Genomic DNA, 17,657 nt, shown 5'->3' with positions numbered 1-17,657 from the left:
GCTGCTATCAAATCCTCCCTCATTCTTCTCTTCTGGAGACTAAACAATCCCAGTTCTCTCAGCCTCTCCTCATAAGTCATATGCTCCAGACCCCTAATCATTTTTGTTGCCCTCCGCTGGACTCTTTCCAATTTTTCCACATCCTTCTTGTAGTGTGGGGCCCAAAACTGGACACAGTATTCCAGATGAGGCCTCACCAATGTCGAATAAAGGGGAACGATCACGTTCCTCGATCTGCTGGCAATGCCCCTACTTATACAGCCCAAAATGCCGTTAGCCTTCTTGGCAACAAGAGCACACTGTTGACTCATATCCAGCTTCTCGTCCACTGTGACCCCTAGGTCCTTTTCAGCAGAACTGCTACCTAGCCATTCGGTCCCTAGTCTGTAGCAGTGCATGGGATTCTTCCGTCCTAAGTGCAGGACTCTGCACTTGTCCTTGTTGAACCTCATCAGGTTTTTTTCTGCCCAATCCTCTAATTTGTCTAGGTCCCTCTGTATCCGATCCCTACCCTCTAGTGTATCTACCACGCCTCCTAGTTTAGTGTCATCTGCAAACTTGCTGAGAGTGCAGTCCACACCATCCTCCAGATCATTAATAAAGATATTAAACAAAACCGGCCCCAGGACCGACCCTTGGGGCACTCCACTTGAAACCGGCTGCCAACTAGACATGGAGCCATTGATCACTACCCGTTGAGCCCGACGATCTAGCCAGCTTTCTATCCACCTTACAGTCCATTCATCCAGCCCATACTTCTTTAACTTGGTGGCAAGAATACTGTGGGAGACAGTATCAAAAGCTTTGCTAAAGTCAAGAAATAACACATCCACTGCTTTCCCCTCATCCACAGAGTCAGTTATCTCCTCATAGAAGGCAATTAGGTTAGTCAGGCACGACTTCCCCTTCGTGAATCCATGCTGACTGTTCCTGATCACTTTCCTTTCCTCTAAATGTTTCATAATTGATTCCTTGAGGACCTGCTCCATAATTTTGCCAGGGACTGAGGTGAGGCTGACTGGCCTGTAGTTCCCCGGATCCTCCTTCTTCCCTTTTTTAAAGATGGGCACTACATTAGCCTTTTTCCAGTCATCTGGGACCTCCCCCGATCGCCATGAGTTTTCAAAAATAATGGCTAATGGCTCTGCAATCTCACCCGCCAACTCCTTTAGCACCCTCGGATGCAGCGCATCCGGCCCCATGGACTTGTGCACGTCCAGTTTTTCTAAATAGTCCCGAACCACTTCTTTCTCCACAGAGGGCTGGTCACCTTCTCCCCATGCTGTACTGCCCAGTGCAGCAATCTGGGAGCTGACCTTGTGCGTGAAGACAGAGGCAAAAAAATCATTGAGTACATTAGCTTTTTCCACATCCTCGGTCACTAGGTTGCCTCCCTCATTCAGTAAGGGGCCCACACTTTCCTTGATTTTCTTCTTGTTGCTAACATACCTGAAGAAACCCTTCTTGTTACTCTTAACATCTCTTGCTAACTGCAACTCCAAGTGTGATTTGGCCTTCCTGATTTCACTCCTGCACGCCTGAGCAATATTTTTATACTCCTCCCTGGTCATTTGTCCAATCTTCCACTTCTTATAAGCCTCTTTTTTGCGTTTAAGATCAGCAAGGATTTCACTGTTTAGCCAAGCTGGTCGCCTGCCATATTTACTATTCTTTCTACACATCGGGATGGTTTGTTCCTGCAACCTCAATAAGGATTCTTTAAAATACAGCCAGCTCTCCTGGACCCTTTTGCCCTTCATGTTATTCTCCCAGGGGATCCTGCCCATCTGTTCCCTGAGGGAGTCAAAGTCTGCTTTTCTGAAGTCCAGGGTCCATATTCTGCTGCTCTCCTTTCTTCCTTGTGTCAGGATCCTGAACTCTACCATCTCATGGTCACTGCCTCCCAGGTTCCCATCCACTTTTGCTTCCCCTACTAGTTCTTCCCTGTTTGTGAGCAGCAGGTCAAGAAAAGCTTTGCCCCTAGTTGGTTCCTCCAGCACTTGCACCAGGAAATTGTCCCCTACGCTTTCCAAAAATTTCCTGGATTGCCTGTGCACCGCTGTATTGCTCTCCCAGCAGATATCAGGGTGATTAAAGTCTCCCATGAGAACCAGGGCCTGCGATCTAGCAACTTCTGCTAGTTGCCAGAAGAAAGCCTCGTCCACCTCATCCCCCTGGTCTGGTGGTCTATAGCAGACTCCAACCACGACATCACCCTTGATCTATCAGAACCCTAGAAGATGAGAACCCCATCTTGGTTTCTTTTTATTAAGACATGGTTAGCATGACATTACAAACCCAATACTGGCTCACACTTCACTCCCTATTACTCATTCACCATACCCTATGAATGCATTAAATGAGGGTAGAGCAGAGATTCTACTCCCAGCCAGTCCTCACGTGCAGGAAAGGCTCCACTAGAAAAACAAGACTATCCACCTCATCTGCAAATCAACAGACAATCCTAGAAACTCTATTCAACTACAGACAGCAAAGGCTGCTCAGAAGCACTGCTGGAAATGCTGAAATGACATGCTAGAGGAGTCTGCTACTGTACCTCATTTTTCTTGAATGCTTCGACATCAGTATAGATAACACCTTGATACTATTGCGCAAAATCTCCAACCCACTGTTAACGATGGGTCTTGTGCAAGTTATTTCCACACAAGACAACTGGTCACACAACAGACTGGCTCCTTTGCCTACACATCACTACCTCCTACGAGCAGTCTGCAGCAGAAGGGTCGTTCTGGATTTCTCATTGTTGCTGAACACACAGAGTAACAGCACCAAATATTACTTTTCTTCCATCTTCCACTAGCCAGAAGACTGAGCCTCAAGTTATCAAAGTGATCCAAAGCTTTGTGAGCTCCAGGCTGAGACTATTAAAATTCACTCTGCCTAGGCATGAGCAGTCCAATATTACAATAAAGCTTCCATTAGCCCACCATTCAATAGCTCACATCCTCAGCCACACCATCCACCAAAAACATATTATCCTGGTGCTCCACTCATTATACTGGCTCCCCACAGAAATTGGGCTGAGGGGCAAGGTCTCTGAGTTAACTTTCCAGGCTCCCCATGGAATTAACACAAGATACCTCAGAAAGTATTTCCCTTTTGAAGAGGCCTCCCTTGACAGTTATATTAACCAGGAACAACAAAGATGTCAAACTCAAAGGGAAAGCTCATGAGAGCAGAAGGCAGAGCTTTCTTGGCAACAGGACCAATTCCTAAGAACTCATTACCTAAGGAGATATGAATGACCACAAATTTCACTGTCTTCAAATTGAAGTGAAAAGCTCATTATTTGACTTAGCTTTCCCACAGTTCCAGCTAAACAGAGCAAAGAAAAAAGGGGGGAAGAGGAGGTAGGAAATAGAACTAGGGGAAACAATAAATAAATGCAAACAAACAAAAAAAGCCCAACTGCCTTGGATGAAATATGGAGGAAAATGAGGCCACTAGCCTATTATGATCTTGGTTATCTCAGAGAGGTATTCAGATGTTTCAGTGATGGACACCATTATAAGAAGCTAGATAAGTGTCAAGACCAACCTGAGGATCTGAGCTCATTTTTTGAAACACAGACTTGTTTTCCAGATCAGCTCCCACATTTGTGCTGACTTTGGTCTCTTACTTAAAAACCTCTGCTAAAGTACACAATCATTCAAATTGAGTTGATGGTGAAGAGTGGTGAGAGAATGAGACTACTGAAGAGCAAGTTTGTCTCTGGAATGCACCAACTTCGTTATCAGAGAAATTTGAAGAACTTCAGCAAGTGCACTTTATGTACATTTGTTCAGCAAGAGGTGATAATCTTTTTCTTAATTATGTTCAGGTGAATATATTGTTTAAATGGAAAAGACAAACATAGTTCCCTAATCCTCACTCTTTCTTTCCAGGCAAACATTATGGGTACATTAGGATTATGACCAAATCAAAAGGTCAGGTAAGCCTGGAAAAACGTTAAGTCTGTTTAAGCATGATTTTCAGCATCCGGCAAACAGCTTCTCATCCTCTTCGCAGGTAAACATTAGTCATCACACTCCGCTGCTAAGGTCCTTGTCCATGTTTCATAACCTTATCAGAGGAGTCCAGATCATCAGGAATATTCTCTTTATCTACCAGGACTGTAAATGAGAGCTCCAATTTATATCCTTCTTCCTCACTGTGATCAGTTTTGCAGTAGCTATTTATGACCCTAAGAGAATAAGCAGGATTAGTAAATCCAGCTGACACTCTTTTTAAGAGCGTACAGACTAATGCAATTTCCAGAAGGCCCAAGGAGAGTACCAGCCAACTTCACTTTTCCTGATGAGGAGCATATTCAAAAGACTTCAGAGATACATAAAAAAGCAGCCAAACAAAGCTTCTCAAAATAAATAGAATTAATTATTAATTAATTAAAGAGATAGCTTAAGCTTTCGCCCTTATCAATTCGGGAAAAAAGAATTCTTAAAAAAACAACACCATTTCTCATCCCCTGAAGAGGGAGAATTATTAGAGTCACAGCCAACAGAGTTCAGACGAGAAAATTCAGAAAGTCCTCCCCTCTGGCGAACCTTTTCAATCAAAGGGAAGAACAGTTGTAAGAACCCCCAATTTACAAGAAAAGGTGGAGGAGAAAGTAAACTAGAAGCCTGTCTATACTAAGCTCAAACAGATTTTGTTGCAATAAAGTTTAAAACAAGTTTTAAATACAGTTTAGTTGTGAATGGGCCAGATTATTTTATAAACATTTATAGCCCTGAGTTCTGCCAGAATGCCATTTTAATATTTTTTATAACAAGAACTGTTCTGCACCCAGTCTGGTCTAGCTAGCTAAATGGTGTTTGAACAGTTTTAAATGTATTCAGCAAACATAGTTTAACCTCACTGTGAATAGGTCTTGAGAGAACTGCATTCAAGACAGCATTAGCATGAAGACTGAAACATAATCATGAGCTATTATGCCATTCAGAAACAAAAGGCAGATTATACAATACTTCCCAAAGCAGTCATGTGTATACTTGAATTTTTGTGATCTCAAAAAGGTCAAACGACATAAATGCTGTCTTAAATCACAAGAGCTCACAAATGTACAAAAAACCTCAAGTAGAGACCCCTTATGTCAATCCTTGGAAACAATCGTTGCTTAGTTCCTATATTCCTAGCAGAAGCAAATTTGTATATTCTGATTAGAAAAGTACACTGAGAGTTTAAATTTCTCATAATGAAGTATTTCCTTTTAGATTCTTGAGAGCTTCCCGGTGGGACAAGACAGGGAACCCACCAATGGCAACAGTTGCGAACAAAGCAGTTTGGGGTGATGCATTCCTTAAAGACAGTGCAGAGCCTCTGAACAGCAAAAGCATTCAAAGTGTTCAAATCTACTGAAATAGAGGACTATGAAACTAGCCTTAACATTATTTAAAAAGATCACAAAGGAAAAACAGGTGTGGATAGTTGTGTTGTCCAAAAGTTTCCAATCTGAAGCATCAGGCCTTAGACAAGAGATGGAACTTTTAGATCTACCGCACAGACCTCTATTACTTGAGCTAATGGAGTAACTTGATAGCAGTAGTAAGTTGTCATCCTCCATATAGACCAGCACCAGAGAAGGATGAAACACACACCTTGACTATAGGTTTCATAGATATTTGCTGGCAAGAGAAGAGTGCGAGACTCAAAAATTTTGGGTTCCACTCCAGGATCTGAAAAGGAGTGTCGTCTTCTACCCATGCTCCCTAAACATGACCCTTCTGTCTCATCCCCTCCTTCAAGCTGTCCCTGTCCACCCATCTTCCCCAACCCTTGATCTGTGTCCCAGTCCTATTCTTGCCTATCCATTCCCAGTCTCCACTTTTCAAGCTTATTATCCCAGTCTCCTGGCCCAGCCAGTTCAAGTCTCCCCCTCTTCTCTCCCCATCCCAATCACCCTGCTTCAGTTCTGCCCTAGTACCATTTTCCCTGCCCAGCCACTCTCATTTTCCCCCTTGTCCCCAATCTTTAGACTTCTGCCCAGGTCCTCATCTGATCTGTCTCGTCACTACTTCCCCTCCACACATCTACACTGGCTATTAGTCCCAGTCTCCCTCCCGAGGCTCCTCATCCAATCTCTGTCTTCCCCACCCACGCGCTCCTTGTCCCGGTTTCTTTACCCAGTTCTCCCCCTGTTCTCTGGCTTCCCCTCAGTTCTGGTTCCCCAACCCTAACCTCCTACTCCCACCCCACTTTTTTCCAGTCCTAACCTCCTCTGGCTCCTGATCCAATCTTTGTCTCTCATGCCCCCTCACTGCTCCCAGTCCCTTTGACCAGTCATTCCAGTCCCCGCATCCCAGCTTGCAGTCCCGGTTTTCCTCTCCTGTTCCTACCAGTTTCCGGTCCCAGTTTCCACCCCAACAGGCTCTATGTCCCAATCTACTCTCCACCACCGTGGTCTGTTCTTGTCCCTTCTGCATTCCTATAGGGCAACTTCTACACTGCCTGGATATCAGCAAGGAAAGGCAATGAGAATACAGGAGATACAAGCTCTCAGTTCCAGTGCCCGGACCTGCACCTGCAACTGCAATTGCAGGGAAAGTCCTGATCACCCCTAGGGATCATGCTCAATGTGAATGAAATCTTTATAGGCTTTAGCTGCCAACATTTACCACGTATCTACTGAGCAGATGTGAACTGTGATTTTTCAAAGGTGTATAACTTGGCCAAATGTGGACATATTTTCATAGGGATGCCAAAAGGCACATCCCTGACACCTCCTTGATAAATTTCAAGTCCCTGCTCAAAGGATGGGGGGTACTAAAAGAAAAGGTTGCCAGATTTACTTATTTTTTTAAATCATGGGCATGATAATGTATTTTTCCTAGCCTCATTCTTAGAAATGTCTGAACTGTTTTAGCTGAAAATTTTCCAAATAAATTCAGCATGAGGTACACACGAAAATTTCAGCCTAAATGATAAAAGTTAGGCAAAGCCATAAACAAATGAAAACACTAATGGGGCACTAAAGTGTCAAGCAACCTTAACAACAGGTGGTGCTATTAGGATACCTGACTGCTAAGTAACATATATATAACAGACAGTGACAAACACACAAAAATCGTAGAACATGAACATGGTCATAAAATAAATTACTGAAGAAATTTAAATAATGTACATCTTTGAATTCATGCATTTATATTCCACTTCATTTTAAAATAGGAGCTACTAAAAAAAAAAACAGAACGAGGAAAATGAAAAAATTTAAAAGTAGAAAATGCTGTATTCTGATATTACAACTTGACCTTAGTTTAATTAATAAACAATCATTCATTAATCAAAAACAAATGAATTTTTTCTCTAAAGTACAAAAGTATCAATATTTACATACATATGAACCTGAACACTGTAAATCAAGTGTAAGAAATCTACTTAATTTTAAGCACTCTTATTTTAAGATGAGAAAATAAAAACTAGTTTTTTCTCATTATTCAGAACTACAACTGTACCTTGTAAAGAAGTGTGAACAGTACAATATGCAAGGTTTTACAGTGCAAAAGCTTCATGAGACCTTTATAGCTTGGATGCAGTGGTGTTCGTTTCTTGTAGGGAGGCCAGGGGTTTCCAGGGAATTTTCCACTCTGCTTTAAACTGTTAAAATAAACATGACTAAAATTAAATGCTTCACTAATCAGAACTAAAATAATAGCTCTATTATAGACAGCACGAAATCAAAATATACAGGTTACTTATGTCTTAGGGTACTGACAGTTTCAAAGCAATATTATTTATGTTACATAACATTTTTCAAACTCGGGTGTCCATCTCTCTTTTATGAGCAATGGATTGACAAAGGTCACTCATTATTATTACTGGGAGCCAGTGCCGGTGTAAATCCCCTCTTGAATCATGAGGAGAATGGACCTGTACAAATCAATTGCAATGGATTCAAGAATGCTTGTTTCAGTCTTCCAAGGATCGTAAAAGAACAACAATTTGCAGAAATGTCTTCACCTCAGCAAAATCTGTTTTTCCATGTAGCTATAATTATAATATATATTAGCATGGAACAAAGTTTTCTAACTTGTATGTCAAAAGTAAGGCACCTGCTTTTGACTTCTGAAAGTCAGACTACTTTATTTAGAGGTACTGAGCATCTGTAATACTCATTATTTAAATCTGAATTATCTTCAGTGGGAGCTGTGTTCCCTCAGAACTTCTGAAAAATCAGATTTAACTTTAGGTATCTATATTTGCAAATTTTGGCCTTGGTCTCTTCCCTCAGAACCCGATAAAAACCAATATTATCATGAAACCAAGATACACAATGTTCCAATACTGCACAAATTATATTTTCATGTACTGTATAAGCATCAATTTTTCAGAATATGCTAGTTTATGGCCCAGTTCCTCTCACCCACTTATTCCTCAGAAAATTATGATTCTTGTTGCTTGAGTCAAACATATACTTATCTATAGACAAGATGATACAACAGGACAATGTTTTTGTGTGTTAAAAAAAACTAGAAAAAGTATTTTTAATACACACGGTATATTTAACACCTTGTAAAAATAAATTATTCATTGAGGTATGGAACATCCTCCCTGTATTTTTTAATTTTTTCCCAAATCTCTCCTGAAATCATACAATTTCTCCTTTGCTTACACCTTGTAATTTCTCTCCCTTTGCTATTGTGTCTCTTTATCATTGCAGAATTTAATTAGCTGATGGGGTCATGTGACTTTGTTTGAATGAAAAAGCCAGCAGCAGAATTCTGCATGTGCCTGCATCTGGACATCTGAAATCTGGGAAAGCCTCATAGAAAAGCCTTGCAGTTTTCAAGATCAGACATGAAGGCATGGATGAAAATTTCTGCTGAACAATTTGAGGCATAGCTACACACTGGTAGTCTTATGTAGGTGGTGACAGGCATGTCTGTAAACACAGAAGTAGTGGAGGAGCACAATTCAGGGTAAAGTACATACAGTTGAATATCAGTGCAAGAGTAGTAACTAAGGGCAAGTACTCAGAGTGGCTAGCCATCCTGTGGCTCAAGCTGCTGCATTTATACTCTATTTTTAGCACACTAGGTCAATGGTGAAAAGGTGACGAGGACAGGGAGAAAAGGCAGACTTGTTGGTGTCACTAGGCATAACCCTAGGTAACTCGGGAGGGTGGAAGGCCACTAAGTGTCAATGAAGCCTTCCTGCACTAGGCCTATATGAACCAAACTTCTTCCATGTTTAAACTCTAATCAACCTCAAAAGCCAGGTGCAATTGGAATATGTAAGCAACCAGTTATCTGTGTGCAACCCCCTGCTCACACCGGTATCAAGCGGTAATAATGAGGCCTGCATGTTTCTGGCTGAAGGGAAAAAGGACAAGATAACGGTTTAAAGAAGTTACTAACAAGCTGGGCTTATAGCTGCCAAGAATGACTTAACTGCTTAAATATAATCGTTATTTGCTTAGTAACTGTTACCAGGGAAGAGAGGGGTAGAAGGGGAGGGAGGAAGGGAGGGGGGGGGGGTGATGCTTAACTGCAAAATGTATAAAAGAAGAAAAATTGTTCCTGTTAGTGTGCTTGATTTGAGACTTGCCAGTCTCCTTGCACCGCTTTGGGATCCCAAATAAACTTTGTTTGTTTCTCCACCCCTGGTGTGTTTATTGGCGCGAAGCACACCGAGCAACGAACCCCGCTGTTGCTGTCCTCGGGCACTGTGTGCCGGCAACAGACTGAAAAGAACAGGGGAGCTAGAACAGAATCCTGTTGGATTTCACAAGAGGAGCAGTCTAGACACAAAGTCCACTAAGGAAGCGGGCATTACAGGGAAGGGAGGGACATGGCAGAGCTCAGCCCAATTCTCAACTGGCATACTAGTTCTAATTTGCGAGCAGCTGGATGGCTGTGAATTCAGAAGCCACAAATTGGTCCCTGCAGTCCCCTTGCCCTGCACAAGAGCAGAACTTGGTTGGAGTAGAGATTCTAATAAAAGAGGAAGAAAGTGGTGTTAGAGCTGAGGAAGAGGAAAAGGATGGGTGAATTAAAGCAGTAATGTAGAGAGCAAAAGTACGGAGAATGGAACAAAATGAGCAAATGAACTAGTAGATTTCTCGCACCTGGTCTGGGACAGGCTGGAAGGAATAGGCAAGCCCAGACGCTGAATTAAACCAGTAAAAGTAAAGAAGGCTCATATTCTCTCTTTCTGAAACTAACCTCCATCAAAACTCATATACCAAGCAACCACTGTGCAAATGAAAGTGACCTGCATTTTTTCTTTTCAAATGCAGCAATTCTAAAATTACACTGCTCTACAGCCAAAATGCTTCTGAAATAAATGTAGTCAAACTTTAGTAATTCTGGGTCACTGAGAATGAAAATGATGCTTAAAATTATTGATTGGCTCTAGTTTTCAAGATATGATATTGGGTCAGTATATACGACCCTTGACTTGGGAATGGCGGAGGATAAGTGAGTTATAAAGGGAAGGGATCTCAATTTAAACCAGAAATGACTAAAATACATCTTTGACTGGATCTATGAATAAATCTATGACCGGGTTTGGACAATACTTGCTTTTTAGGCAAAACAATGAATGATGCAATCTGAAGCTGGTATTGCGTCATACATGATATGAATTGCATCATGTTATTCCTAAAAGTCATGGATGATACAATCATAACGAAGCTTACATCACTCTGCTGAACAAATTGCCCTATATCAGCTCTAGAAATCATACAGTGTTATGCTCTCTTATTTATCAGTGTTTGATTTTGCAAAGGGACACATTTCTGTTTAGCCAAAGTGAGCAGAGATGCCTCGTACTTGTGTGAACAGTGCAGATAACTTCTGCTATGTTTGTGGTGAACTGACTTTTGCATCACAAAAGCGCAGTATCCCACTATGGTTAAGAAAGCCTATCACCTTTATTTTGGCTGCAAAATTTGAGATCAGGACAAGAGGTGGGCCCCTCACATATGCTGCAACACTTGTGCAACAAATCTTCGCCAGTGGTTGAACAGGAAAAGGAAATCTATGCCTTTTGCAGTGCCAACAATTTGGAGAGAGCCAACAGATCATACCAGCAATTGTTACTTCTGCATGGTGCCTCCAGTTGGGAAAGGTGTGTCAAAGAAGAAAAAGTGGACTGTGCATTATCCAAACATTCCATCAGCTATACGCCCAGTACGCCACGGAGAAGGACTGCCGGTTCCTGATGCACCAGAATCATTCTCACTTGAGTCAGACGAGGAAGAGGATGAAACTTCTGGTCCTGAACCATCAATGTCACAGGACCCACATTTTCTCCCATCCTCCTCCTCTGAACCACACCTCATAACATAAGGTGAACTGAATGACCTTGTCAGGGATTTGGAACTACCCAAGAGTAAGGCAGAGCTGTTGGGCTCCAGACTACAGCAGTGGAATCTCCTGGCAGGTGATGTTAGGGTTTCCATGTTCCGTGACCGTCAAAAGGATCTTGTCCCATTCTTCTTCATGGAAGGTGATCTTGTAGCCTGCAACAACATCGATGGTGTGATGGCAGCCCTCAACATCGTTCACGATCCAGATGAGTGGAGACTGTTCATTGATTCATCGAAGACGAGTCTTAAAGCTGTTTTACTGCATAATGGCAATGTTTTGCCATCAATTCCAGTTGGTCATGCAGTCCATATGAAGGAAACCTATGACAACATGAAACAACTTTTGAGGTGCATAAACTATGACCAACATCAGTGGCAGCTTTGTGGCGATTTGAAGGTTGTTGCTCTCTTGCTCGGTCTGCAGACTGGATACACAAAGTACTGCTGTTTTCTCTGCGAATGGGATAGTCGTGCAAGAGATTCCCACTACATCAAGAAAGACTGGCCACTCCGACAGTCATTGGAGCCTGGGAGGAAAAGTGTTCAGCATCTACCACTTGTTGAATCAAGGAAGATTTTGTTACCACCCTTACACATCAAGCTGGGTCTGATGAAGAACTTTGTCAAGGCCATTGACAAAACACAAGCAGCTTTCAAGTACCTCCGTGGAAAATTTCCCAGGTTAAGTGAAGCTAAGATAAAGGAAGGTGTCTTTGTTGGTCCTCAGATTCGTGAACTTCTTCGAGCTGATGCATTTGACCATGCACTGCGTGGCAAGGAAAAGATGGCATGGAAAGCCTTCCAGTTAGTGGCAATAAATTTTCTCGGAAATAACAAGGCAGACAACTACAGGTTGTTGGTGGAAAACCTCCTCAAGGCATACAAAAGCCTTGCTTGCAACATGTCACTAAAGATACATTTTTTGCACTCTCATCTAGATTTTTTTCCACCGAACTGCGGAGCAGTGAGCGACGAGCACGGCGAGCGATTTCACCAGGACATTGCAACAATGGAGAAACCCTATCAGGGCAAATGGAGCCCATCAATGCTTGCAGACTGTTCCTGGACAGTGACAAGAGATGCTCCATTTAATGAATACAAGAGACAAGCCAAGAAGCGCCGAGTAGACACTGAATAGGACTAAACTATGTACATAATAGTTTTTTGCCTTTTGTTTCATAATAAATTTTATTTATATAACCCTTTTGCTGATTTTTAAAGTGTTACATAAACAGGACAGGTGAAATATTATCATGTAAAGCAACCATAAACACATGAAAAGACCTAGGTTTACAATTTATGATTAAAACTCTACTATCTACACAATATACATAGACATAAAATGTAAAAACTTAAATATCTTAGAAACAGTAGCCAATTATTTGTTTTAATTGTCATATTTGAATTCAGCACATCAAAATACATTATAAATAGCACATTTTATCTCTGAAGCAAACGACTTCTCAAAAATTGTAAACCAGTGTTACGTGTTGAATGCAAAAGTTACCCAGCCAACATTTTATACATCAAATTACATTTTTTTTTAAGTGTTAAAAGATGGGCTCCACCTACACCAAATCAGAACAAGATTGCTGGCGTATATAATTTAAAAGGTCATAGGGGAGTTTTTAAATTAAGGGCTGAAGGAAAGCCAACAGGTGTGAAGGAGCACATAGTTTGGACAGAGACATCTTTTATGGGAGGATTTATTAAAATGGGTATGCTAAATCCTACAAAGTAGAGAGGATAGAAGTTGATAGATACAGGTAGGAATCAAAGGGAAACAGTCAAATGACAGAGTCCCATTCAATTACATCTCATGAAGACAGACAACGAAATATAGGCAAATTTAAAAAAGTACGTGTGTACAAATGCTAGAAGTCTAAATACTAAGGGCCTGTCTACACATACAGCACTGCAGAAGTGAAGCCGTACCGATGCAGCTGTAGCACTAAGTTAAGGCACTACCTACGCCAACAGGAGATCTCTTCCCGTCAGTGTAAGTACTTCACTCCCCTGAGAGGCGGTAGCTATGTTGATGGGAGAAGCCCTCCCATCGACACAGTGCTGTCTACACCAGGAGTTCAGTCGGCATACATATGTCGCTCAGGAGCATGGATTTTCCACACCCCTAAGCGACGTAATTATGCAGACGTAAGTGTATAGTGTAGAACAAACCTAAAATGGCTGAACTTGAGTGCCTGATATTAAATGAGCATATTGTTATAATAGGCATCACAGAAACTTGGTGGAATAAAGATAATGAATGGGACATGATAATACCAGAATACAAAGTATACAGAATAAGTAGCACTACATGTGAAAGAAAGTATAAAATCAAGTATAGTAAAAATCTTAAATAAATCAAACTGTACCATAAAATCTCTATGAATAGAAATTCCATGCTTGAACAATAAGAGTATAGCAGCAGGAATATACTACTGACCACGTGACCAGGATGGTGATGGTGATTTTGAAATGCTCAGGTATATTAGAGAGGCTACAAAAACAGAAAACCCAATAATAATGGGGGATTACAACTATCTCCATATTGACTGGAAACATGTCACCTCAGGATGGGATGCAGAGATAAAATTCTGAGACACATTAATGACTGCTTCTTGGAGCATCTAGTACTGGAACCCACAAGGGGAGAGAATGCTTGATTTAGTCCTAAGTGGCACACAGGATCTCACCCAAAAGGTGAACATAGCTGAACTGCTTGGTAATAGTGACCATAATATAATTAAATTTTACATTCTTGTAGGGGGAGGAATACCAAATAAACCCACCATAGTACTATTTAATTTCAGAAAGGGGAACTACACAGAAAGGAGGAAACTAGTTAAAGGAAAATTAAAAGAACAGTCACAAGGGTGAAATGCCTGCAAGCTGCATGGAAACTTTTTAAACACATCATAACTAAATGTACACCCCAAATAAATAAAAAAAACCAGTAAGAGGATAAAAAAAAAGCCACCATGGCTAAACAACAGAGTAAAAGAGGCATAGACAAAAAAATTGGAAGTCAAATCCAACTGAGGAAGATAGAAAGAAGCATAAACTCCGGCAAGCCAAGTGTAAAAGTATAATTAGGCAGACCAAAAAAGAATTTGATGAGCAACTAACAAAAGGCGAAAAAAATTTGCTGTTAGTTTTTGTAAGTAAATCAGAAGTGGGAAGCCTGCCAAACAATCAGTGGGGCCACTGGACAATCGAGGTGCCAAAGGAGTGCTCAAGGAAGACAAGGCCATTGTGGAGAAGCTAAATTAATTCTTTGTATAGGTCTTAACTGCAGAATATGTGAGGAAGATTCCCACATCTGAGCCATTCTGTTTAGGTGACATATCTGAGGAACTGTCGCAGACTGAGGAGTCAATAGAGGTAGTTTTGGAACAAACTGATAAATGTAACAGTAATAAGTCACCAGGACTGAAGGGTATTCACTCAGGAGTTCTGAAGGAATTCAAATATGAAATTACAGAACTACTAACCGTGGTATGTAACCTATCGCTTAAATCAGTCTCTGTGCCAAATGACTGGAGGATACCTAATGTAATGCCAATTTTTTTAAAAGGTTCTGGAGGCAATCTTGGCAATTACAAGCCCATAACTTCAGTACCAGGAAAACTAATTGAAACTATAGTAAAGAACAGAATTATCAGACACATAGATGAACACAATATGTTGGGGAAGAATCAACACAACTTTTGTAAACGGAAATCATGCTCACCAATCTATTAGAATTCTTTAAGAGTGTCAACAAGCATGCGGACAAAGGTGATCCATAGTGTACTTGGACTTTCAGAAAACCTTTGACAAGGTCCCACACCAAAGGCTCCTAAGCAAAATAAGCAGTCATGTGATAAGAGGGGAAGTCTCATTCCAGTGGAGTACCGGAGTCAACTGGAGAGCGCTCTGCAGTCAATTTAGTGGGTCTAGTGAAGATTTATCTTGTCTTGTCTTGTCTACCCTTATCCCCGGTAAGTGTAGACATGGTCTAAGACTGGGATCTCACTAAAGTGGGTGACTGGGCAACAAAATGGCAGATGAAGTTTAAAACAAACAAAAGGAGGTATTTCTTCACACAACACACAGCCAACCTGTGGAACTTGTTACCAGGGGATGTTGTAAAAACCAAAAGTATAACTGGGTTCAAAAAAGAATTAGATAAATTCATGGATGATAGGTTCACCAATGGTTATTAGCCAAAATGGTCAGGGATGCAATCCTACGCTCTGGTTGTCCCTAAACCTCTAACTGTCAGAAGCTGGGATTGGACAGGGGATTGATCACTTGATAATTGCCCTTTTCTGTTCATTCCCCTGAAGCATCTGGCGCTGGACAATGTCAGAAGACAGGATACTGGGGTAGATGGATCACTGGTCTGACCTAGGATGGCCGTTCTTATGTTCTTAAGAACATTAAAGTTGCAAATTCGAGCACTCAACAGTTAGGCACTGTACAGACATACAACAAAAACGGCAAAGTGCCCCAAAGAGTTTACAATCTGTGTTTATGTTGAAAAAAAGAGGTTGATACAAGTATCATAGGGATACGAGAGTACTCAGCTGAGGCTATTTTAAATTTATGCAAGTTTTTAAGTACTTATTTTGTACTCCAATAAACGTTAAAAAAAAAAAAAAAACAAGTCACCTCTATGATCCTGTCCCCTTCTCTCAGGCTGGTGTAATACCCAAACATCTAGGAGTGAAGGACAGAGTGGTAACCTAAGACTGAATTTCCTTGCTTCTCAGAACTTTTATTTATTTTAAGGTATTATTTTGTCTGTTTAATTCAGCATCTGTCTACTACAGTGCACCTATATAAATAAAAGGCAAAGTTATGATCTCAGACAATTTCAATATACAGAATACTGTAATATTTGATTATGCAAATGTAGGAGAAGTAAAGTGAAGACAAGTTTATTTTTCCAATCAGTTTCTAAACTGGCCTCTAAAAACGCATTACTCAATTAGTTCAAGAATAAAAGGTTATGTACTTGTTCAAGCTGATCATTGTGACTTGTCATTTCAAAAACATTAACAGAACAATCTAAACTCAAAGAAAAATGTCAGCATTACTTCATGAAAACTCAGGGCCCTAACTATGCATGCAAACCAGATGCTGGTACCTTTCAGTGGCCACATGGATACAAAACTGACCATGTATGTGTAGTCATGTTAAATGCATGATATTATACAACTTTTTTGAAAAAAATCAAGCTCAGCATCTCTTACTACCGCTCATTCTCTGACTAACAAAATCAGAGACTTCTCAAACTTTTACTCTAGATTAAGAAACAAGGAAAGATGCTTTCATCCTGACAAAATGTGCTTAGTGTTATTGAACTGAAGTTTAATTTACCCTGTCACTTTCAAAGTCTTCAAATTATTTACTGATCTGAGAATTTCCCCTCCCCTCGCCAACAAAATTAGCCTCCAATCCTGCAATATGGTATACTTATGACACATAAAATATATGGTGTTCCAATACAGAATATGTCAGCAAAAGGGAGTAACTAGTTAACCGGAAGAAGACTTTCAATCAGTATAAATGGATAAAAACAACCTGGGATATTTTAGCTATATAAAATCTAATGCAATGCATGGATTATGAAAAGCAATATTTTCCAAAAATAATTATTCTTCAAACCAGAAAAGATGTTTATATTACACACATTACATATGATGCAATCAAAATAGCAAAAATTATAGGTTTTAAATTAGGATGCAGATGTTGTCACGTGTCTGCTTCTTTATAAGACAAAATTAATAAAAGCAGCAAAATTACTTTGCCTTTATCTTTGTAAGGTCCCAAATCTTTATTAAAGTCATTTAAGATCATCCCCTCTTTTTCTATCCTCATATGAGTAACCTTACAGCAAGATCATAATCCTGCCTTCATAACAATGCAGGGTGTTGTCGATGAAATTATGACACAAAATCAGCATTTAAACAACAACTCTGCAGGATCAAGATAGAGGTGAAACGAAGGATTTCCTCCCTCACAGCCTGTTTAAACAAATCTCTTTGCTAACAGGCAAAAGGAACTATAAAAACATATGATGGGTAAATAGAGAAACATAAAAGCTCCACCCCATCCAAGATTCGATTTCAAGAGTCACTTGTATGAGAAGCAGCAAAGAGTCCTGTGGCATTTTATAGACTAACAGACGTATAGGAGCATGAGCTTTCGTGGGTGAATACCCACTTCGTCGGATGCATGTAGTGGAAATTTCCAGGGGCAGGTATAAATATGCAAGCAAGAGTGAGTAAGGCTAGAGAAATTGTATGAGAAGAAACACATTTCAGAGTTTTAAATACAG

At 40.6% G+C, this 17,657-nt stretch overlaps 1 protein-coding gene across 11 annotated transcripts in view; it reads right to left on the bottom strand.

Annotated features, from left to right (window-relative positions):
• UBR3 (ubiquitin protein ligase E3 component n-recognin 3) overlaps positions 1–17,657 on the bottom strand; it is a 211,124-nt gene that overhangs the window by 100,473 nt on the left and 92,994 nt on the right. For all 11 annotated transcript variants that reach the window (XM_065560743.1, XM_065560735.1, XM_065560736.1 and 8 more), the window contains one exon: positions 7,473–7,614. In XM_065560743.1, coding sequence (XP_065416815.1) covers positions 7,473–7,614 — 142 coding nt within the window. The remainder of the gene's footprint in view (positions 1–7,472; positions 7,615–17,657) is intronic.

The sequence above is a fragment of the Chrysemys picta genome, chromosome 11, assembly GCF_011386835.1.
Source record: "Chrysemys picta bellii isolate R12L10 chromosome 11, ASM1138683v2, whole genome shotgun sequence".
In the NCBI taxonomy this organism is placed as follows: Eukaryota; Metazoa; Chordata; order Testudines; family Emydidae; genus Chrysemys; species Chrysemys picta.
The sequence above is the reverse complement of the archived record's forward strand: the minus strand, read 5'-3'. Positions and strand labels throughout refer to the sequence as shown.